The 18,311-nt window shown below is 36.8% G+C and overlaps 1 protein-coding gene and 1 pseudogene across 1 annotated transcript; both read left to right on the top strand.

The window, feature by feature from the left end:
- The first annotated feature begins 1,928 nt into the window (after positions 1 to 1,928).
- On the top strand, positions 1,929 to 6,631 carry LOC103937478 (protein PTST homolog 3, chloroplastic). Its single transcript, XM_009347424.3, is given in 14 exon segments — positions 1,929 to 2,192; positions 2,265 to 2,292; positions 2,294 to 2,379; positions 2,745 to 2,896; positions 2,978 to 3,664; positions 3,972 to 4,161; positions 4,421 to 4,484; positions 4,570 to 4,620; positions 4,704 to 4,757; positions 4,944 to 5,063; positions 5,489 to 5,607; positions 5,865 to 5,916; positions 6,005 to 6,144; positions 6,320 to 6,631. Coding segments are annotated over 13 exon segments (1,872 nt in total). The 5' UTR covers positions 1,929 to 2,022; the 3' UTR covers positions 6,104 to 6,144; positions 6,320 to 6,631.
- Positions 6,632 to 13,628: 6,997 nt separating this feature from the next.
- LOC125472237 lies at positions 13,629 to 15,627 on the top strand (annotated as a pseudogene).
- Positions 15,628 to 18,311: the final 2,684 nt, after the last annotated feature.

Here is an 18,311-nt window from a genome sequence, read left to right as displayed (position 1 = left end):
AAAAAAAGAAGGAAAGCAAGGAAAAAAAGCAAGGCTGCTATGTTGGGGAAGGAAGGAAAGGAAGGAGGAAATCTTGGCATTCTCTTCTTTCGGTTTTATCTTCTCAAACTCATGTCATTCTTTTGGTTTAATTTGAGAATTATGTGTGACTAATTTTTAGTAGTTAGGGGCTGTTTTGAAGCCCCGAATATGATTGCAAGTTTGTTATGACATTTCGTTTGAATTACTTTTATGAATAGATGAAAATTGGTTCACTACTTGTCTCTTTGATGAATTTTTTATATGTTTTCTACGGATGCATAATTAGTAAGCATATTTAGGATTCTAATGCTATGAATATGTGTGTGCCTGCCCTTGTCGAACGAGGACCTACATATGTTCTAGAGTAGTACTTGTTAATTGTGATTAACATGTGAACCAATTTCTAGGATTAGTAAGACAACGCTAGTACTTACGATGCCTTGTGATGACTCAAACTCTTTTCGTTCTTGATGATTTCTACTTGTTAAATCTATGAACACACCATTCGAGATTGCATGTTAGGGACTAAGTTAAGTTGAAAACGCCATTCTCTTAACATATTACATAAGAAAGAGTAATAGGTTGAGTTCAAACATTGAGCCAACTTGAGTATCTTCATCCAAAAATGAAAGGAATTTGAATGAAACATAACATGTTTGCATGATTATTTGGTGGTGGATAGTAATTCCCCTAACTCGTTTTTCTTAATTTGTGAACTACTTAAAAATTTGTCTCTGTCTTGTTTTTGTTCGATTTAATTTAAATATCAAATCAACTCCAAAAATCCCAAAATTTTTTATGAGTATAGCTCTGTGTGTCTAGCATATGCATATAAACTTTCGTAGACTTTAGATAAGTGTAAGTCGGTCTAATAATTATTTTTCGGTGGCTAGTCAGTAGGGACAACAGCCCAGTTTTTGTGACATTCTAAGTAGTTAGATAAAACAATCTTTTGTGGGAAAGACCCTTATTTTCATATGCTACAATTGATAAATCTTATTGTTAATAAGGAAAATTAATAGGACATTTGTGTGCTACTTTGTGGTGTGCTTTTAATCCTATCAATAGCATACTAATGACTGTGGGTTGAATTGTTCATTTTATTATGATTATTATTGTTTTTAGTTGTTTATTTTTATTAACTAGTTAGTTTTTAATTTCATAATTTGTGATAATTAAAACACGTGCCAAGTTGAAATTGGGTTTTGTCATGCCACTAAGCATATTATTACTGGGCTTCTAAAGTTAATCGGGTTATTTGGGCCTTGCGACATTTCGTTGGACTCTGGCGCGGGCCGAAATTTACTGCTTTTTCATTTTAAGAAAAATTAATGAAAAATGTTTGAAAATTTTGAGTTTTAACTATAACGATAAAATAAAAGATAAATTTATTGTAAATAATTAATTTTTTAATATAAAAATATAATTTTTCGTTAAAATGAAAAGTAATATAAACTTTTCTTTATTTTACCGTAAAATAAAATTTTTACTGTCCTCCAAAATCTCCAGAAATAAAATAAATAAAAACTAAAAAGAAAAAACCATTCGCTGAAATCTTACACTATGTTTGGGTAAAAAAATTTAAGATTACTAAGGAATTTTAAAATGACGGAAATTGAAATGACGAAATTTTATTTTCTAGAATTTATAAATTTTCTTGTTTGGTTAACTTACAATAACAATGAAATTGAATACGAAATTTGTTATTTTTAAACTCTCAATCATAGAAATTGAGAAATGACACCTATTTACATGGAATTTGAACTTAGGATTTGGAGGTCCCAAATTCCGATTTTTTTTCCACGCGGAAATTCTAAATTTCTATGTTTATGAATCCAAACAAGAGAATTGATGTTTGTCAATTTATAAATTCTAACTTTTATCAAAATTTCATGTTATTTCCCGCATCCAAACATAGTGTAATGGTTACTGGAAAAATCCCCGCTTGCTGACAACTTCTTCATCACTGAGTAGCTAATGAGTGATGACTGAGAGAAAGCCATGGCGGCCACCGTCTCCCACCTCCCCGCCTTCCTCTCCCTCTTCTCTCAGAGGAATCTCTTCCTCGTCGACCCCCAACACCAATCCACTCTCAGATTCACCGCCCAGCAACGCCGCCCAGAGCCGCGGTACTTCACGCTTCAAGCTTCTTCCGTCAAGAAGAAAACCAGGTCCGCATTTCCCGCCTCCACTTTTCTCTTTCATTTATCCACTTCTTCTCACTCGCGTTTTGGAAATTTCAGTAGGAAGGTCAAGAGCAATGCCGAGCTCCTGCAATGAACTCCGGCAGTTCCTCACTGCCGTCGGACTTCCAGAATGTCACATTCCGTCGTTGAAGGAGCTATCGCAGCACGGAAGGTATAAACTTCTTCGGTCACTATTCTGATAAATTTTGTTTTGTTTTCCTCACCATAATTTGATTCAAGCTGCTTAGTTAGGGTTTATCTGTGAATTGAAGGGTTTGGTTGGAATTATAATTGCCTTTTTGATTTCTGAGAAGTTTTGATAACGTTCCGGTCATCGATTGCTGATTGCTTGTTGCCACTTTTGTTTTCTTCAACAAATTTTGACATTCGCTGTATCGGGTAGTATAGTTTTCATATTACATATACATGTATTGATATATATATATATATATATATATATATATATATATTGACTCGAAGACTCCAGAAATTGGATCAAGTCTGATGCTTTTTGTCATACCGAAAATAATGAACCAGGGATGACCTTGCAAACATTGTCAGACGGAGAGGATATAAACTTTTAAGAGAGCTTCTTGCGGACTCAAGCAAAAAAGATGCAATTGGTAAGGCCGATAATGGGTTTGCTGGAATTCAGGTTGCAATTGATGATCGTAAGAAGATAGTAACAGGTCAACGTATAATTCTTACGTTGGCAACCTTATTTTATAGTATATACAACTGTTACTGATACCCTCTTAACAATTTAAAAGGTCAGGATCCACAGTTGAATGATTCGGTTGAGGATTTCTCTTCGTCAAGTGAAGTTTCAGTCTTGGAAACTAATTCTGGTAGTTTGATTTCTCATCCTGATCCGAGCCGTGATGACAGTGGTTGTTTAACTGTGGAATCTTCAGCTGATTTGTATAATTTAGAAGGTCATAGTGAGAAGGTGGATAATGTGAATGGAAGTGGTTCTGTGCCAACCAAATTTTCTGTAATGGAAAACCAATCAAGGAGTTCTAAAATTGGTCCACCCTTCAACTCTGACATTGATAGTAATATGCCTTCAGAAATTTCCACCCCTTCATCCTTGGGTGAACCTGATGATGTATCCCTGCCAACCACTGTTCACATCAAAGAAACCAATACTTGTAGTTCAAATGTTGGATTGGATCTGAACTCTGATGGATGTCCTCGCATGCCTGTAGAACCTGCTGATGGTTTGTCATTGGATGAAAAGGTCTTAGATATATGTCAGGATGGGAAGGTTAACAGTATGACTGATGAAGATTCCTCTTCAGCCGTAGTTTCCGGTTTGGAAGACCATTCTAGTTCAAATCTTGAATCAAGTCACAACTCTGATTACCATTACCCGCCTTTAGAATCTCCGCCCAATTTATCGTTAGAGGAAAAAGTGGCAAACTTTATGCAGAATGGAGACTTGGATGCAGTTGAAGGTAAGTTGCCTTAAGATGCCTTTCCTTCAAAATTGTTCACAATATAATTATGTTTAGCAACTCACGTAATTTATTTTTAGTTTACGTGCACTATCAATGGTGATTCTTTTCTTGTTTGTTGTCACTGTTGATGTTTTTGAGCACTAAATCATTCTGATGTATGCTTATCTTTTATGCTGTTTGTTACTAAATGTGCTTACCTTTCATGCTATTTGTTACTACACACATGCTTCCCCTTCATTTTTCTTTCTCCTTTATTTCTTCATTTCTTTCAAATTTAATAATTGCTTGGAGTTTCTTGATACAGATAATGTCTATGGCATAGTAACTGAAAATAATGCTGAAGAAATCAAAGGTGGATTTGGAAACACTGAAGAGGTTCAATTAAGAACTCCTACTTCGGGGCACTCTAAAAATGTGCTTGATGGAAGGGATGCAACTATGGCATTGAATCAAAGGACATCAACATCTACTATGGCAGTTGATCCCTCTCTTAGGTTGGTAACTGGTACATCTGTTCAAAGTTCCGTGTTTTCTTCTCTAATTATTATTGTTCCTTCCTTTCTGACTGTTGTTACTATTCAACCTCATTTTGTTCTAATATCCCAAAGAGTGACATCCAAATTGTTAGGTTACCTTACGAAACTGGAACTCAAATTTAATGCATGACTGAATAATGTAGACATAGTTGTCAACTTCTGCAGTGCATCAATGTTTTACTGTATTCTTATAAAGAACTTTTTTATGTTTATAAAGTAGGGATGATGGTACACCAGCTGAAGGGCTAAGTTCTCTATATGACAAGGATTTGGATGTTAAGGTAATTACTTAACTCAAAACTATGCTACTTGCAACATCAACTTTGACAACAGTATTGCGTTTACTATTGTGTTTTTGGTTTACAGACAAATGAAAGAGACTATGAACTCGATGTTAGTCATCTCAAGTTTATGCTGGTACTATTCTCGTAAAGTTCTGCTTACACATTGAGCTTTCTACTTGAATTTGATTATAATTTCGATTATATTTCTTTACTTAGCATCAGAAGGAGATTGAATTGTCACAGTTGAAAGAACAGATTAAGAAAGAACAGGTATATTAACTATTTTGGAGGTTCCTTTATACGGCATGACCTTGTTCACAGTATCACAACATAGAAATATGTATGATGCATCCGATTTTGCTTGTTTTTGCATGCAATTTTTTCTGTGTGAGTTTCATACTTTTATGGCAATATGATCACTGATCTGATTATAGTGCATTTTACTTCTTCCTTTAGCTTGCTTTGTCAAACTTGCAAACCAAGGCTGAAATGGCAATCAGCAAAGCACAAAAGCTTGTCTCTGAAAAAGATGCAGAGTTACTTGCTGCTGAAGAAAACCTTTCAGGATTAGTGGAGGTATCACATCTACCATTTTGCTGGACGTATTTTTGTATATATGTAATTATGCTATTAGAGCATTTTGGCAGTGGGTAGGATGTTTTCTAAGCAATGAAAAGCCCGTCGCTGACTCTTCATCATTCATGCATAAACAAATTCTCATACATGCATTTTTTGACGAGAATAAAAATTAAAAAATCTCGTACATACACTGACAGCATTTGTATGACATTACAATTAGAGTTTGAAGTTTTGAACTTACTGATTCTGAGATAATTAAAAACTATGTTGGCAATTGACAGATCTTTGGTTGTGACGGGTAGAAAAGAAATAGAGAGAGAGTGAGTGAGAGAGTGAGACTGAAACTACTGATAAGATTGTTGGTTGTAGTTAAAATTAAAAGTATGTTACACCTGATGACCAGAATTTCCTGACCTCATCAGGTTGAGATCCAGTACGAGGGTGATGGCGAGATTGTGGAGGTGACTGGTAGCTTCAATGGTTGGCATCATCAGATTAAAATGGATCTGGAGTCATCATCTAGTATCATAGAACCCTTGAGGTCTGAACACTCTCTTTCTCTGTATAATTGGGCTTTAAACTTTTATTGTATCTTGTTACTTCGGTTCTGCCTAATTTGCATATTATCTTTCCTAAAGAGTGAAGATTCATCATATTCAGTTGACATTATTGTCGGTTATTGTTAATCTTCCCTTTTATCGTTGTGCTATTTCTTCATTTAAGTTTTTTATATCTTGATGCTCAAAATATTAGTTGAGTAATTAGCTTACTGATCATCAGGACTACATTTTTGTGCAGGAAACCCAAACTTTGGTCAACAATGCTGTGGCTTTATCCAGGGACATATGAGGTGTGCACATCTAGCAGCTAAACGTTATGAACCGTTTTTTCGTTCAGTGTGAACCTCAACTGTATCTAAAATGTGATATTAACTGCAGATAAAATTCATTGTTGATGGCCAATGGAAGATTGATCCTCAAAGAGAGTCGGTTACCAGGGGTACCATATGTAACAACATTCTCCGCGTTGACAGATGAATTGGCTCTGGCTGGGAGGTCACTTTCTGCCTTTAACCGTGGTATATAACTAAATATACGTCTCACTTCCACAGTCAAAATCAAATGCAAATGATGATTCTTGCAATGGATAGTTTATTTATTTTTTTTTAGATTCTCGCCTGTTTAACTTAGCCGGTAAAAAATTTATTTCTGTTTTTGTTGATCATACTCTTATTTAGGTTGAATGTGTTGCAGACAAGGAGCCAAATTATCTACTATTTATTTGGCCTGCTGTTTAGGTAAAGAGGCAAAAGTGAAGTTGAAGCAGCCTAAGCCTATGCCATCGGAACAAGAAAGTGAATTGAAGACAAGACAGGCAGGCAAAGTCAAGGATCTATATGGTCTTATTCCGCGCAATGTATATATCTGCTACTCGCCATGTCTTTCAATTCCTAATTTTTTCTTTTTCCTGGTAGGATTGTCTTGATAATCCTTTTCAAGAGATTCTCTGTTCTTTATGATATTAGTTGGCTTAAAGTAAATAATTAGAAAATTAGTTTCAGAGTATCTGCTTTTGAATAACGAAATATTAGTTTTTTCTTCTTTTTTTCTTCTTTTTTTTAGGAAAGACTCGATATGCTCATAACCACGGCCGAAGCCAAGAGGAGTAGACAAAGCCATGAACAGGATAACCAGCAAAGCATAGGTAACCAAAGAATAAGGGAAAACTCCGAGAGACGTGGCATAAGAAACCGAAACGTCGTCCCCTTACAGACTTCCAAAACTAGGTCTAGCTCAGAGGGCGAGGAATGTGCGACAGAGTGTGGGGAGGAGGAGGAGGAGTCCATGGGATGTGCGACAGAATGTCCTGCTGTCCAGGGACACGCCTTGCGGTTTTTACCCTCGTAAGTTGTAAGATCCCAATAAGCCGAAGTGGCACCAGTGCTAGCATGAAGAGTTTGGGTGGGCGACAGTTGCTTGTTAGCATTGCACCTGGCCTTCCAAATGTACCAAATAGGAAAAAGCGATGTGGGTAAGGGATCGCAATCTATCCTCCTTACTTCCCAGGTCGTCTGTCAAAACCGCAGTGCTACATTAGTTAGATGCAAGGTTTCAAGATTTGCTTTGTTGTCGAACAACACTATAAACTTTTAAGGGCAATCAACTGTATACGAAAACGGTTTTGACTGCTACAAAACTAAGGTTCTAAAAGACACTGAGCGCTAGTTAGACGGCGGGCTGAGGCTTAGCGTATAGGTGGGAGCCTAGACGGATTTAAGTAAATTTATTATATATCGTATAAATAAGTGTTTGTGTTTGCTTATACTTCAAAAATACATTGGAATACATAAATTGCAAAATAGAATGACATATAGATTATAAAGTATAGAACATAATAAAAACATGGGGAACAAGCATATCATGTGTGTTTTTTCTAAGTATTCAACAAGTCTTTTACAATTTATTGAAAAAAATAAAATGCAAAACAAAAATTACGTATTTTTTATCTAAGTAAGAGTCGTGGCCTAGGCAAGGTGCCGAAGCATGTTTAGGTGCTATTTCTTAATTTTCAAACTCCTAGGGATTAATCGGGGACGGTCTTCAACAACCTAGCGCCTAGGCTCGAGGGATTAATTAAGGCGATTTTCAACCTGCTAGCGTCTACACGGGGCTTAGACGGCTTTAAGCGGAGTTATTTTACGAATAGTGTACAAAACAAATATAAGCTCAGAGCATTGGAAAATTGGCCTATCTAGAGATTACGTCAATAATGAACGTGACTGCGGTGATATATAAAGTTAATACGTGTTGTGATGTATTTTTAATTCTTTTTATATGTAATTGCTTGATTGATTTGAAACACTAACGCAAAAGTCCTCCCATCATAGAGCCAGACTCCAACGACCAGAAAGTCCGGAAAGAGATGGATTTTATAGATTGTAAGGTGTTGGTGTGGAAACCATGTGGAAATGTCGTTGCTAGTTGCTGTCCATCCCATATTATACCAATTAACTCAGTCGTGTCTCCTTCCATTAGTACAAAAAAATAGTTTGCGCGATGTAGGTATTTTCGTCGTGCAACGTCATAAAACGTTGCCTGAAAATTAGCCCAATGAAACTTGCGTCACACACCAACCGTCACGCAAAGACAGTGAAAGTAGGGTTTGTGCAACGAAGAGAGCACCTACGTCGCGCAAAATGTCTTTGCGCCACGCAGGTTACTTCCGTCAACAAACCTCCTTTGTGAGACGGAAGAACATGCGTCACGCAAAGGAGGTTTGCGTGACAAAGAAGTAACCTACGTTGCGCAACACAGGTTCTGTTGTCGCACAAAAGCTCTTTGCGCGACGCAGGTTACTTCTTCGTTGCACAAGCCCTTATTTGTTTGTTTTTTTTTTTTTTTTTGCAAAAATATTTTTTATTTAATTTTTTTTATAAACATTGTAATTAAATTATAAACAATAATTAATAAACCAAGAAAAAGTATTTAATTATAAAAAATATGAAAATGTACATACAAGATGTCCGAATATAAAAGAAAAAACTACAACAAGTAGTCTTCTAAGTTTGATATATCAGGCTACTAGGTATTGGCTAGGTGAAGTGGTTAGGAGGTCGAAGGTGGAGCAGTATCAGGTGCTAGCATCAGGATTTGGAGGCCGGACATATGTAAGGCCTGTACAATCATACTCATCTGCTTGCCCTGGCCCATAAGCTGACCTTTTAGGGTTGCCACTTCCTTCTTCAAGTCGATGACTTGTCTTGTGGCCGATCTAGAAGAAGAGGCACCCGTCTCATGAACCCGTGCCTTCCTCATACACCAAACAATCTTGCCATGACGACGATCGAACTTTTGATCCAAGACCTCAATCAAGATCTGAAGACCTGCATCCTTGGGTACAATGACGTCCTCGATCGGGATCTTCGGAGGAAGCTGCGATGCTGATTCCTGGAGAATAATAGTGCGCTTTTCCACCATAGCATCCCATAATAATAAAGAAAAAACATGTAATGTTTAATAACAAAATATAATTAATATTTGAACGATTCATAAATATAAGAATATTAACAATTACATATACTTACATGAAGCTGCTCAGTGATCTCATCGTCGGGTCGAACGTAAACTTTCCTTGAACATGTCAATCTCTGAGAACTTAGAACCCTCCTAAAGAAAAAAACATTAAGAAAAATTTATTAATCAATAATAAAAAATAAATTGTATAAAATTTCAAAATTAATATACTTTTACCTAATGTTGCGCCTCAACCATATACAAAAAGGGCATCGAACAGAAATGGTGGAGAAGTGTTCCTGAACTTTCTTGCCAACAACAAATTTCTTTTGTTAAACACACAATATACATGTTAGTGCAACTATTTGAAAGAAATTATTAAAAAAAGCTTAAAAAAATAACTAAAATCTTAATAAATTATTATTAAAATATTGTGTACATACCACAAATTTTGGGTTCGTAAAATGTTTGCAGAGCCACTTCCAATTCTCCGGCCGGTCCACCAACTTGGTTGGGCAACCCTCTAGACAAGCAATCTCCAGATCATCCCATAGCTTAAAATGCGCGTGAAGATCAGTCTTCCAATGATTGTACCAGGTTGCTAAGGTCTCCTCTAAGTAGGCGATGGCCTCGGGGGATATGTCCTGAAGATAATAATTGACCTACAAATATGAAAAACAATAAAATAATAGTAAGAAATTTAATAATATTAAGATAATATACTTTGGTTTATAATATTTGTAAACAAAATTAAAAATTTGATAAAGGCTAAAAATTAATATACTAACCGAAAACTTGTCTTACACAAGTTTATTCGTCTCCTTGGGAATTTTTACCCAAGACCCACTGCACATGACAACACCACCGAATAACATAACCACTGCTAGTAACGACGCTGCTATGCTGTTGTGAGGTAGCCACTCCACAATGTCGTGAGTCATACTGCAATCTTGATCAAGGTGGCAGACAGACGTACGTTCTGTGCCGACTTCAGCATTAGATTGGGCCCCCTGGTGTTTTTTTGAGCTGCCCAAAAAAACTTAAATGGTGAAAACCCTAAGCTTAAATTTCTACAAAAAATTCGGTAAAACCTCCCTTAATAGTATATCATTTCCCAAAATCTTAAAACAGTTAAATAACAGTAATTCACAACCTGCAACACATTTTCATAATCCAACAAATTTTCACAATCATAAAAATAATAGTTTTAAAATGAAAAAAAAAAAAAAAAAACAACGTGGTGAGAATTAGAAAAAACTACCTGGCTGGGAGCCCCCACCCTCGACTCTGGGTGCTGAGGAAGTGTGATCAGAAGGCTCTGGATCGCGGCTGAGCCAGTGAGGTCACCATGCTTTGAGCGGTTGAACCGACATTGATGACGTCGATGATGTGGGCACCTGGGACGCCGTAGGAGTAGCCTCAGTAAGGGGTTTAGGCTCCCCAATCAATGGAGCACTTGTGCCTGGAGCAGTAGATGCTGATAATGCGGGAGGCACATTGGTCACATTCCGACGACGAGTGGTCAACTGCGACATCTATAGACATTTTGAACCATAAAAATATAACATTAGAAACTAATCATTTCTTACATTTGAAACTAATCAATTAGCAGCGAAACATATCCTTTCTTGCATTTGTTCACATATATATAAAGCAATAGTGCAATGGTAGAAACAATGCTGATTAAGATGTCAACTATACTTTAAACCAATGGGATCAGATGTTTCGTTTATGTGTATCTTGATTATTTTGGTCGCAATCGTGATGCATTCTCTATGTGCAACGGAGCTCTATTTTATATTTTTATTATTAAAGTAAGTGCAGCAAACAAAGTGGCCATACAACAGGGTACGCAAGTTAACATGATGAAAATCAATTTAATCTATCATATTTTTATTTGTCATAAAATACATGTAAGAAAACAATTCTAAGTAGATATATACTTGATGTTTATCCAAAAGCTATCTTCAAACACTTTGACAATATTCTTAGAGCAGTTATTAAATTCTATACCTAATTATCATGGCCTATCTCACATGGACAAATCAATCATCAAACATAGACAGTCCTTATGCACCTAATTATACAGCACGCGAAGCATGACAATGACAGCTCTACTGAGACCCCTTAATTCATCCTCAAAATATATAATTTTTCTATTAACTTTATATTTACTTTAGTAATAATCAATTTGATTTCTTTATGATTTATTGCATTGGAAAAAGACAAATTTGACACTACCAGGTATCGAACTATTTCAACCAAAAACTAACATTAAAAAATTTACAAATTTCATGAGACTTTGTTCTAGATTTAGGTATTCATTGAAGATATCATGACAACATGTGTAAGAAGCTTGAAGGCCTCAACCAACTTTGATTATAATATCAAATTTTGCCAAGAAAGTGCTAATACTAGAATTTACCATGCTATAAGCTTAGACTGTGGCTAGATAGCCTAGTTCTCTGACCAAAATTAGTTCACTCTAAGACCCTGGGACTCCAATTAAATGGAGCTTGACTAGACACATTGTCGAAAGAGAAAAACCAAAACCAGAAGGTTTTCTGGATGGAAGGTCAACCAACATAGTTAGTCGACTTCTTCATTAGCCAGTAGTTGGCTGAAGATCCTTACAATTTAAATATCCCATGCGACTGCCAATCATACTTCAGATTGAAGATAAGACAACAAAACAAATATCCACTAAGTTTCTTCAATCCACTAGTGTTACCTTGTGTTTTCCAGACTCCACATATTTGAGAAATGGAATTTTATTAAAGAGCTAAAATTGAGATGAAAAACCTAGTGAACCAAAGGTCCACCCACTATATGATAGAACCCTAGAATCAAATCCAAAAATACACCTCTAACATTGCAATACAACTCTAAAAACTATCCTACAACAACTCCCCAATCTAATAAAATTACAGAAAATGCAAAATCTCTAAAGGGTTGGAGAAAGCAAGAAACCATAGTACACACACTAGAAGGAAGTTAAGCTCATGTCATTACCCAAGAAAGATAGGAAAAAACAATGCAGACAATTCATTCACTACCTCACTGAGAATCCATGACATCAATGCAGTCATCCAATACAACAAGAAGAACCCAAGTGCATAGCATAATTAGCAGTTAATCACCATCAAAAAATGTGACTGCCCATAAATCTTTTCTCAACTATTACAAAACTTTAAGTTTTGAATCCATTTTGCCTCTCAATTTCGACCAAATGAAGGTTCATACATGGGACTTAAAGTTCTTTTGTGTGTTATAACTAAATGAGTTTTGATAAATGATATGGTGAGATCTATGACTAGTTGCAGAGGGTGAAGAATCCACTAATACCATTGAAGGACTTTGCCAGTATTGAATCCTAACCCTAAAATTTGATTTAACACAAAAACCCCCAATTTCTAATTTAATTTTCCAAATTGAATCTAATTACAATACCAAAATCTTCAAATTAAGGCATTAAAACCTAATTCTGATCTTAGAAAGAAGAAAAATTAAGAATTAAGAAAAGATAGATACCATAATCCATTCATAATTTTATTTAGTTTCAGAATTACCAAATGAACACCAACCTTAACATACGACATGTATTTAGCACCATCGCTACTGTAGATATTGTGCTTGTGTAGATTGTCTCCTTTTTTTTGGATCTTGCTCCTGCATTAAGTGCTCCATCTGGTGTAACCCACAAATTTCTACCTTTGTCCTGTAGGAAGCCTTTCTCATGAATCCTGACACAATAAAAACTTATAGATCTCATGCACGTCTAAAGTAGATTGATATATACAAGACAAAAACTTTAGGCAAATTCTACAGAGCAATCATCAATCCAAAGAAACACAAACTTATATAGGTGTTATAGTTTAATTTAGTTTACATCATGTTTAAGAGCAAGGGAGGGATTGCATTCGAAAAAACAGAAAGAATTGATATAAATTCAGACCTGGTCTGGTAGACAGGGCCAACATGGCCTCGGAAAGTTGCAACAAATTAAGAGCAAGGGAGGGATTGCATGATGAAGAGAGATGAAATATTTGTATGATGAATTTAAGAGCAAGGGAGGGATTGGAGATGGTTTTGAAGAGAGATGGGGAGGGAGGTAGCTGCTGCAATTGGGTTTGTAGTTTTTGCCTCCCAAATTGATTAAGTGATGTGGAAAAAGTCTTTGACTTTGCGCAACGAAGACTGACGTCGCGCAAAACTGTTTTGCGTGACGAAGGTGCACCTCCATCTTGCAAAGCTGTTTTGCGCAACGAATGAACACCTTCGTCGCTCAAAGTTGGGAATAAAAGCGGTTAAAGTCTTTGTTTGGCACCAAAAACTAGCACGACGCATATATCACGTTGTGCAAAACTGTTTTGCTGTACGGTGAAACAAGACATTGTGCGACGCGGCCTGTGCATCGTGCAAACTTTTGGCATTAAACCAAGACATTTACAGCTTTTTTCTCAACATTGCACCACGAAGCTGTGCATTTGTCACCCGAAGCTGTTTTGTGTGACATTCCTCTTCGTTGCGGAAAGTTCCGTTTCGCAAAATGTCTTTGCGTGACGTTTTGTTGTCACCATTGCGCAAACATACTTTGCATGACGCAATTTGTTCCATTGCGCAAGTATGTTTTTGAACTAGTGTTCGTCGCCTTTCCCACTTACCCTACTGCTTATCTCTCTTTTCTTTTCCCTCCTACTTGCCCCCCCTCTCTCTCTCTCTCTCTCTCTCTCTCTCTCTCTCTCTCTTTCTACTCTCTCTCTCTCTCTCTACCAAATGGCCATGGTTACTGCCTCTTCTCACCTCTCTCTGAATCTGTCTTCTCCTCTTCTGCAACTGCCACGTCGGAAAGTAGTAGGAGTAGGGAAACTCTCCTTTCACCTTTTGTGATCAAGAACAACAGGTTCAGTTTAGACATTGTTGAAAATGACGTGGCTGATCGGTAAGAAGTGGGGAAGGCCAATGGCAATGAGACCCTTTTGTACTGCTTCAGTCCTTTGCCTCTGCTGCTTCTGGCTGCTCTTCCTGGAGGTACCTTTTTTTTAACTCCACCATTTTTCAGTATTCTTGACTTGATGTTTATTTATGTGACAATGCAATCCTACATCGGAAACTTGACAGAATAAAGTACAACACATCTGGAAAGGCTTCAAGTTGAGCATTTTGTGTGGATGCATGCTTTAGTAATTGAGATTGCTAATTGAGAGTTCCACTTTCAATAGGAATTTTTTAATCTTCATTTTTTAAATTTTGGCAATATTTCTGAATTTCTATAAGTTTTTCTCAGTTGATTTATAGTCTACTAAGTTTTTTTTTATCCTTTAACACCATTACAGTTCATCTGACTTGCTGCATTTTTTTTGCATTGCTCTCTGTTTCTAAAGCATAAATAGTCCTTTCAACACAGAAGCTGAGAAGCTAGATGTCTATCACATTCAAAAACTTGTCATATTACTGATATTATACTCATCTGAAAATTTGGATTATAGCCGGCATTGTGGCATCTTTGTTTGAGCCCTTCGTTGAACTTGTCAAGTCGTTTGGTCTTCCTGGCTGGCTCGTGCATTGGGGTCACCTGGGCAACATGGTATGCCGCTTTATACCCCTATGTAAAAGAATGTACTTCCCTTAATCATGTCATGCTGGCCATAAAGGGTATTCATCTAAAGTTGCTTGAGATAATTGTCTATGGTTTCTTGTATTTTGTAGGCTGTTGTGCTTTTCGCTATGGGCGGCTATGGAACATATCTAGGTTACTGGATACGCTTTTCAGATGATGTGGTATGAACCCAACTGCAGCATATGTTTCGATAAACCAACTATGCCATAAATTTTCTGGTGTATAGTAATATGTTCTGGCTTCTGATCATTTCTGGAGAAGAAGGCCAATGCCAAAGACTTTGCACCCTAAGCTTCTAGCAGGGATGTTTTTCTTCTTTACTCTTGGAGCAACTGGAGGGGTAACATCTCTTCTTACTTCAGATAAACCCATTTTTGAAAGGTAAACTTCTAGATGTTGTGTTTCACTAAATTTCTTTTTCTATAAATTTTCGTACCAGTTATTTGGAAAGCGTAGACAAATACAACAAAAGGTTCACTTTTTATGCTTTGTACCGAGGCTGAATTTAATCTGTATCTATGTTTGCAGCCCTTATGCTGTTACAGGGCTCATTGGTCTTAATCTCGTGACCATACAAACAATTTTGCCTACTTTGTTTGAGGTAATATTTATTTCTAAAACTACTTGGCTCCTTGCACGTAAGGAGCCATTTCCTCAGGTAGACAAATCATAGTTTAATATGTGTGCAAAACCTTTTCCCTTTATGGTTTTAATGTGTTACATTCGCATATGTGTCAGACTCCTTACATCTACTTTTTTATCGGTTTATTCTATTATTTATTGAGCAACTCGATGTTTTCTTATTCCTTTTCTATTTTTGCAGGGTAAACCTGAATTGAAAACCGTTCACGAAGTATTCGGTATTGGGACCATGACATTGTTTGTTGTCCTTGCTGCTCTTGGACTTCAACTTGGCCTAAGCTATTAATAAGACCTTGTCCATGCTTTAGCTAGTTTTCTTGCACATTCCATGATCCATTTTAGCTTCTTATTCGTATCGTTTTACACACTTGGTATAAGCTCACATCAGTATCCGGCAATCAGCAAATTCAACTTTGTAGCAACACAACAGTAGGGAGCAAGGTTGCACAGACACTCAAAAACCCCGAAGTGTCGGACACTCCGACACGGCTTGGATACGGTCAACGACTTGGACACGGCTTGGACACGGTCAAGATGCAGCAAGGGCCTTTTGTTAAATTTAAAAAACATTTTGGGGCAGTTTTGGAAATTTTGAAACTAAAATCTAAAAGAGTCTCTGACCTCAATCTAATATGTTGCTTAATTTTATTTAGGGAAATTTAATATATGTAATATTTATTATATTATAATTTCCATGTCCTAGCCGTATCCGTGTTCTTATTTTTTGAGATTTACCGTGTCACCATATCGTCGTGTCGCTTATCATCGTATCCGTGTCCGTATCTGTGCAACATAGGCAGGGAGCATCAAAATGCAGCGAAAAGGGCATAATTCGAGGGTCCAGATGGAGAGTTTTTTTTTTTTTTTTTGGTCATCTTATCATACGATCATGCATGATTGTATACAACACAACTGATACTATGACAGATTTTCTTGTTCAGAGAACACACAAACAGGAAACAAAATATCCATAATTTCCACCGTTTGCAACTCAATTTGCAAGTTGTTTAGGTTTTTATACAGCTCACAAGACAAGCAACCGGCTAACGATGGACGGTGAAAATTTTGCCAAACTGAGGCATGTGAGAGCTACCTGCTTATCATTGGTTAAAGTCCAAAGATTAACCACTAATTATAGCATAATTGTTTGTCTTTTATTTACACTGTAGAATATTTTCAATGGTATATAAGCAAGCTAGTTATGATGTAATTAACTTGATTGCCAAACTTTGTTTTCTCACATGTGTTGCAAATTCAATTCTCTAATCTGATGACATGAAACTAACAGTAGGTTATAGTCATTCCGTATATAGCAATGCATCTTCGGCTTTTAGATGTGATTAGGTCTGGCATGAAGTGCATAATTTGATTATGATTGATGTACGAGGGACTGGACGTTGACTAATTGTTTGTGTTAATATTTGAATATTAGGCTTAACTGAAGGGAGGCCCAAAGACGCCAAGACAAGATAAATTTTTCCGAAGCCCAGCCACAAAGCCTGGAGCAAATTGAAGCCTTCTCAGCCAAGATATAGGCCATGTGCCTAGGACCGAAGTGACAACTGACAGAGACCAATTTAGTATCAGCCAAAAAGCACTTTCTAGTGGCACTACAAGTAAATATATGATGACTCACTGCCCCTGAGAACCCTCGGCCAAGAATAAAGCCCAGACAGTTGGGCTAGATCACCTATAAAAGGAAGAAGAGACAATAGAGGCAAGGACACTCAACCAATCAAACAAACAACATACAAACTTTGCTATCAAGCTAGTTCGTACCCAGACAAGCTGAAATCAACCCAGATTCAGTCCCTTTACCAACAGTTTCCTTAGAAAAGCCATCTTTTGGCTAGTGTAAAAGCTCTGCTACCTTTCTTAGTGTTGTAGTATCGATTCCCTAGTGTAAACCTTGTTTATCATCCATCCCTTTTTAGTGTACAACCTTTGTGAACTCTAAGAGAAGTGGCTGCAAGAAGTTCAACCTTACCCGACAAGGTGAAATCTTGCCCAAATTTCTTTGTTTGTCCTTTAAATTAGTAGATCTGTCATCTGAGTGTTCTTTTTAGCATGTATGCGAGTTATTTCTAGTTAGTTTCTACCTAAGAGTCCCATTTACATCCGGACCTGGATAACTCAATAAACCTGTTTTCATCAAGAACAACTTGGAATCAAGCAAATGATTTAATAGGCTTTGGACTCTCTCCATTCAAACGTACAAGATCATGAACTAAAAGTCCTTGTTTACAAGGCAAGAAAAAGAACTTAAAGGCAGACTTAACTCATTTGCGACAATTCTTTGATAACAAGAAGTTTAAGTAACTTGGGACGTAAGTAATCAACTTAAACTAAATCTGTTCTACTTCAGTTATACTGAGATAACAATGGCACGCCTAGCACTTCATTAGTTTTGATTGCAAGCCTCAAAGCCTACACCTATGGCCCCACAAAGTCACCTTTCAAAACTAACTTTATATTTTTCTTATAGCATACTAAGCAGCAAGAAGTCAGCAGATACCAACACATTCACACAAGTGCCAACCTCCCAGGGCAGTTGTGCAAGGGCCGAAATCTTTCCCGAACATAGTCTTGGCATACCCATTAGGATTCTTATAAAGTATCTTGTATGCTCAGAAGGAGGAAAAAAGGGACTTTCAGGTGGAATGTAGAGTACAGGCAACCACATTGTCCAAAAGGATAAAAAATGATAGATCACCCGGAAGATTTCCCATCCTTATGAAATGCTGCTATTTTGGAAAACCTAACCTCATCAAAGAAATCCGGAGGAAAGGTGACCAATGAAGACTTGCAAGCCACCATAGTGCAAGTATTGAAAAGTCTGGAGAAGATTTCTCTAGAGACCCAGGAAGAAGTAAGCAGACTTTGTTCCTTAACAGGAAGTCTGCAAAGAAGGCTAGAGTTGAAGTACTCTTCCCCTAGAAATGGTCATGCTAGGGAAATGTTAAGAGAGGC

The sequence above is a fragment of a genome, unplaced genomic scaffold (assembly GCF_019419815.1).
Source record: "Pyrus x bretschneideri cultivar Hongxiangsu unplaced genomic scaffold, Pyrus_bretschneideri_v1 Contig68, whole genome shotgun sequence".
Lineage (NCBI taxonomy): Eukaryota > Viridiplantae > Streptophyta > Magnoliopsida > Rosales > Rosaceae > Pyrus > Pyrus x bretschneideri.
The sequence above is the reverse complement of the archived record's forward strand: the minus strand, read 5'-3'. Positions and strand labels throughout refer to the sequence as shown.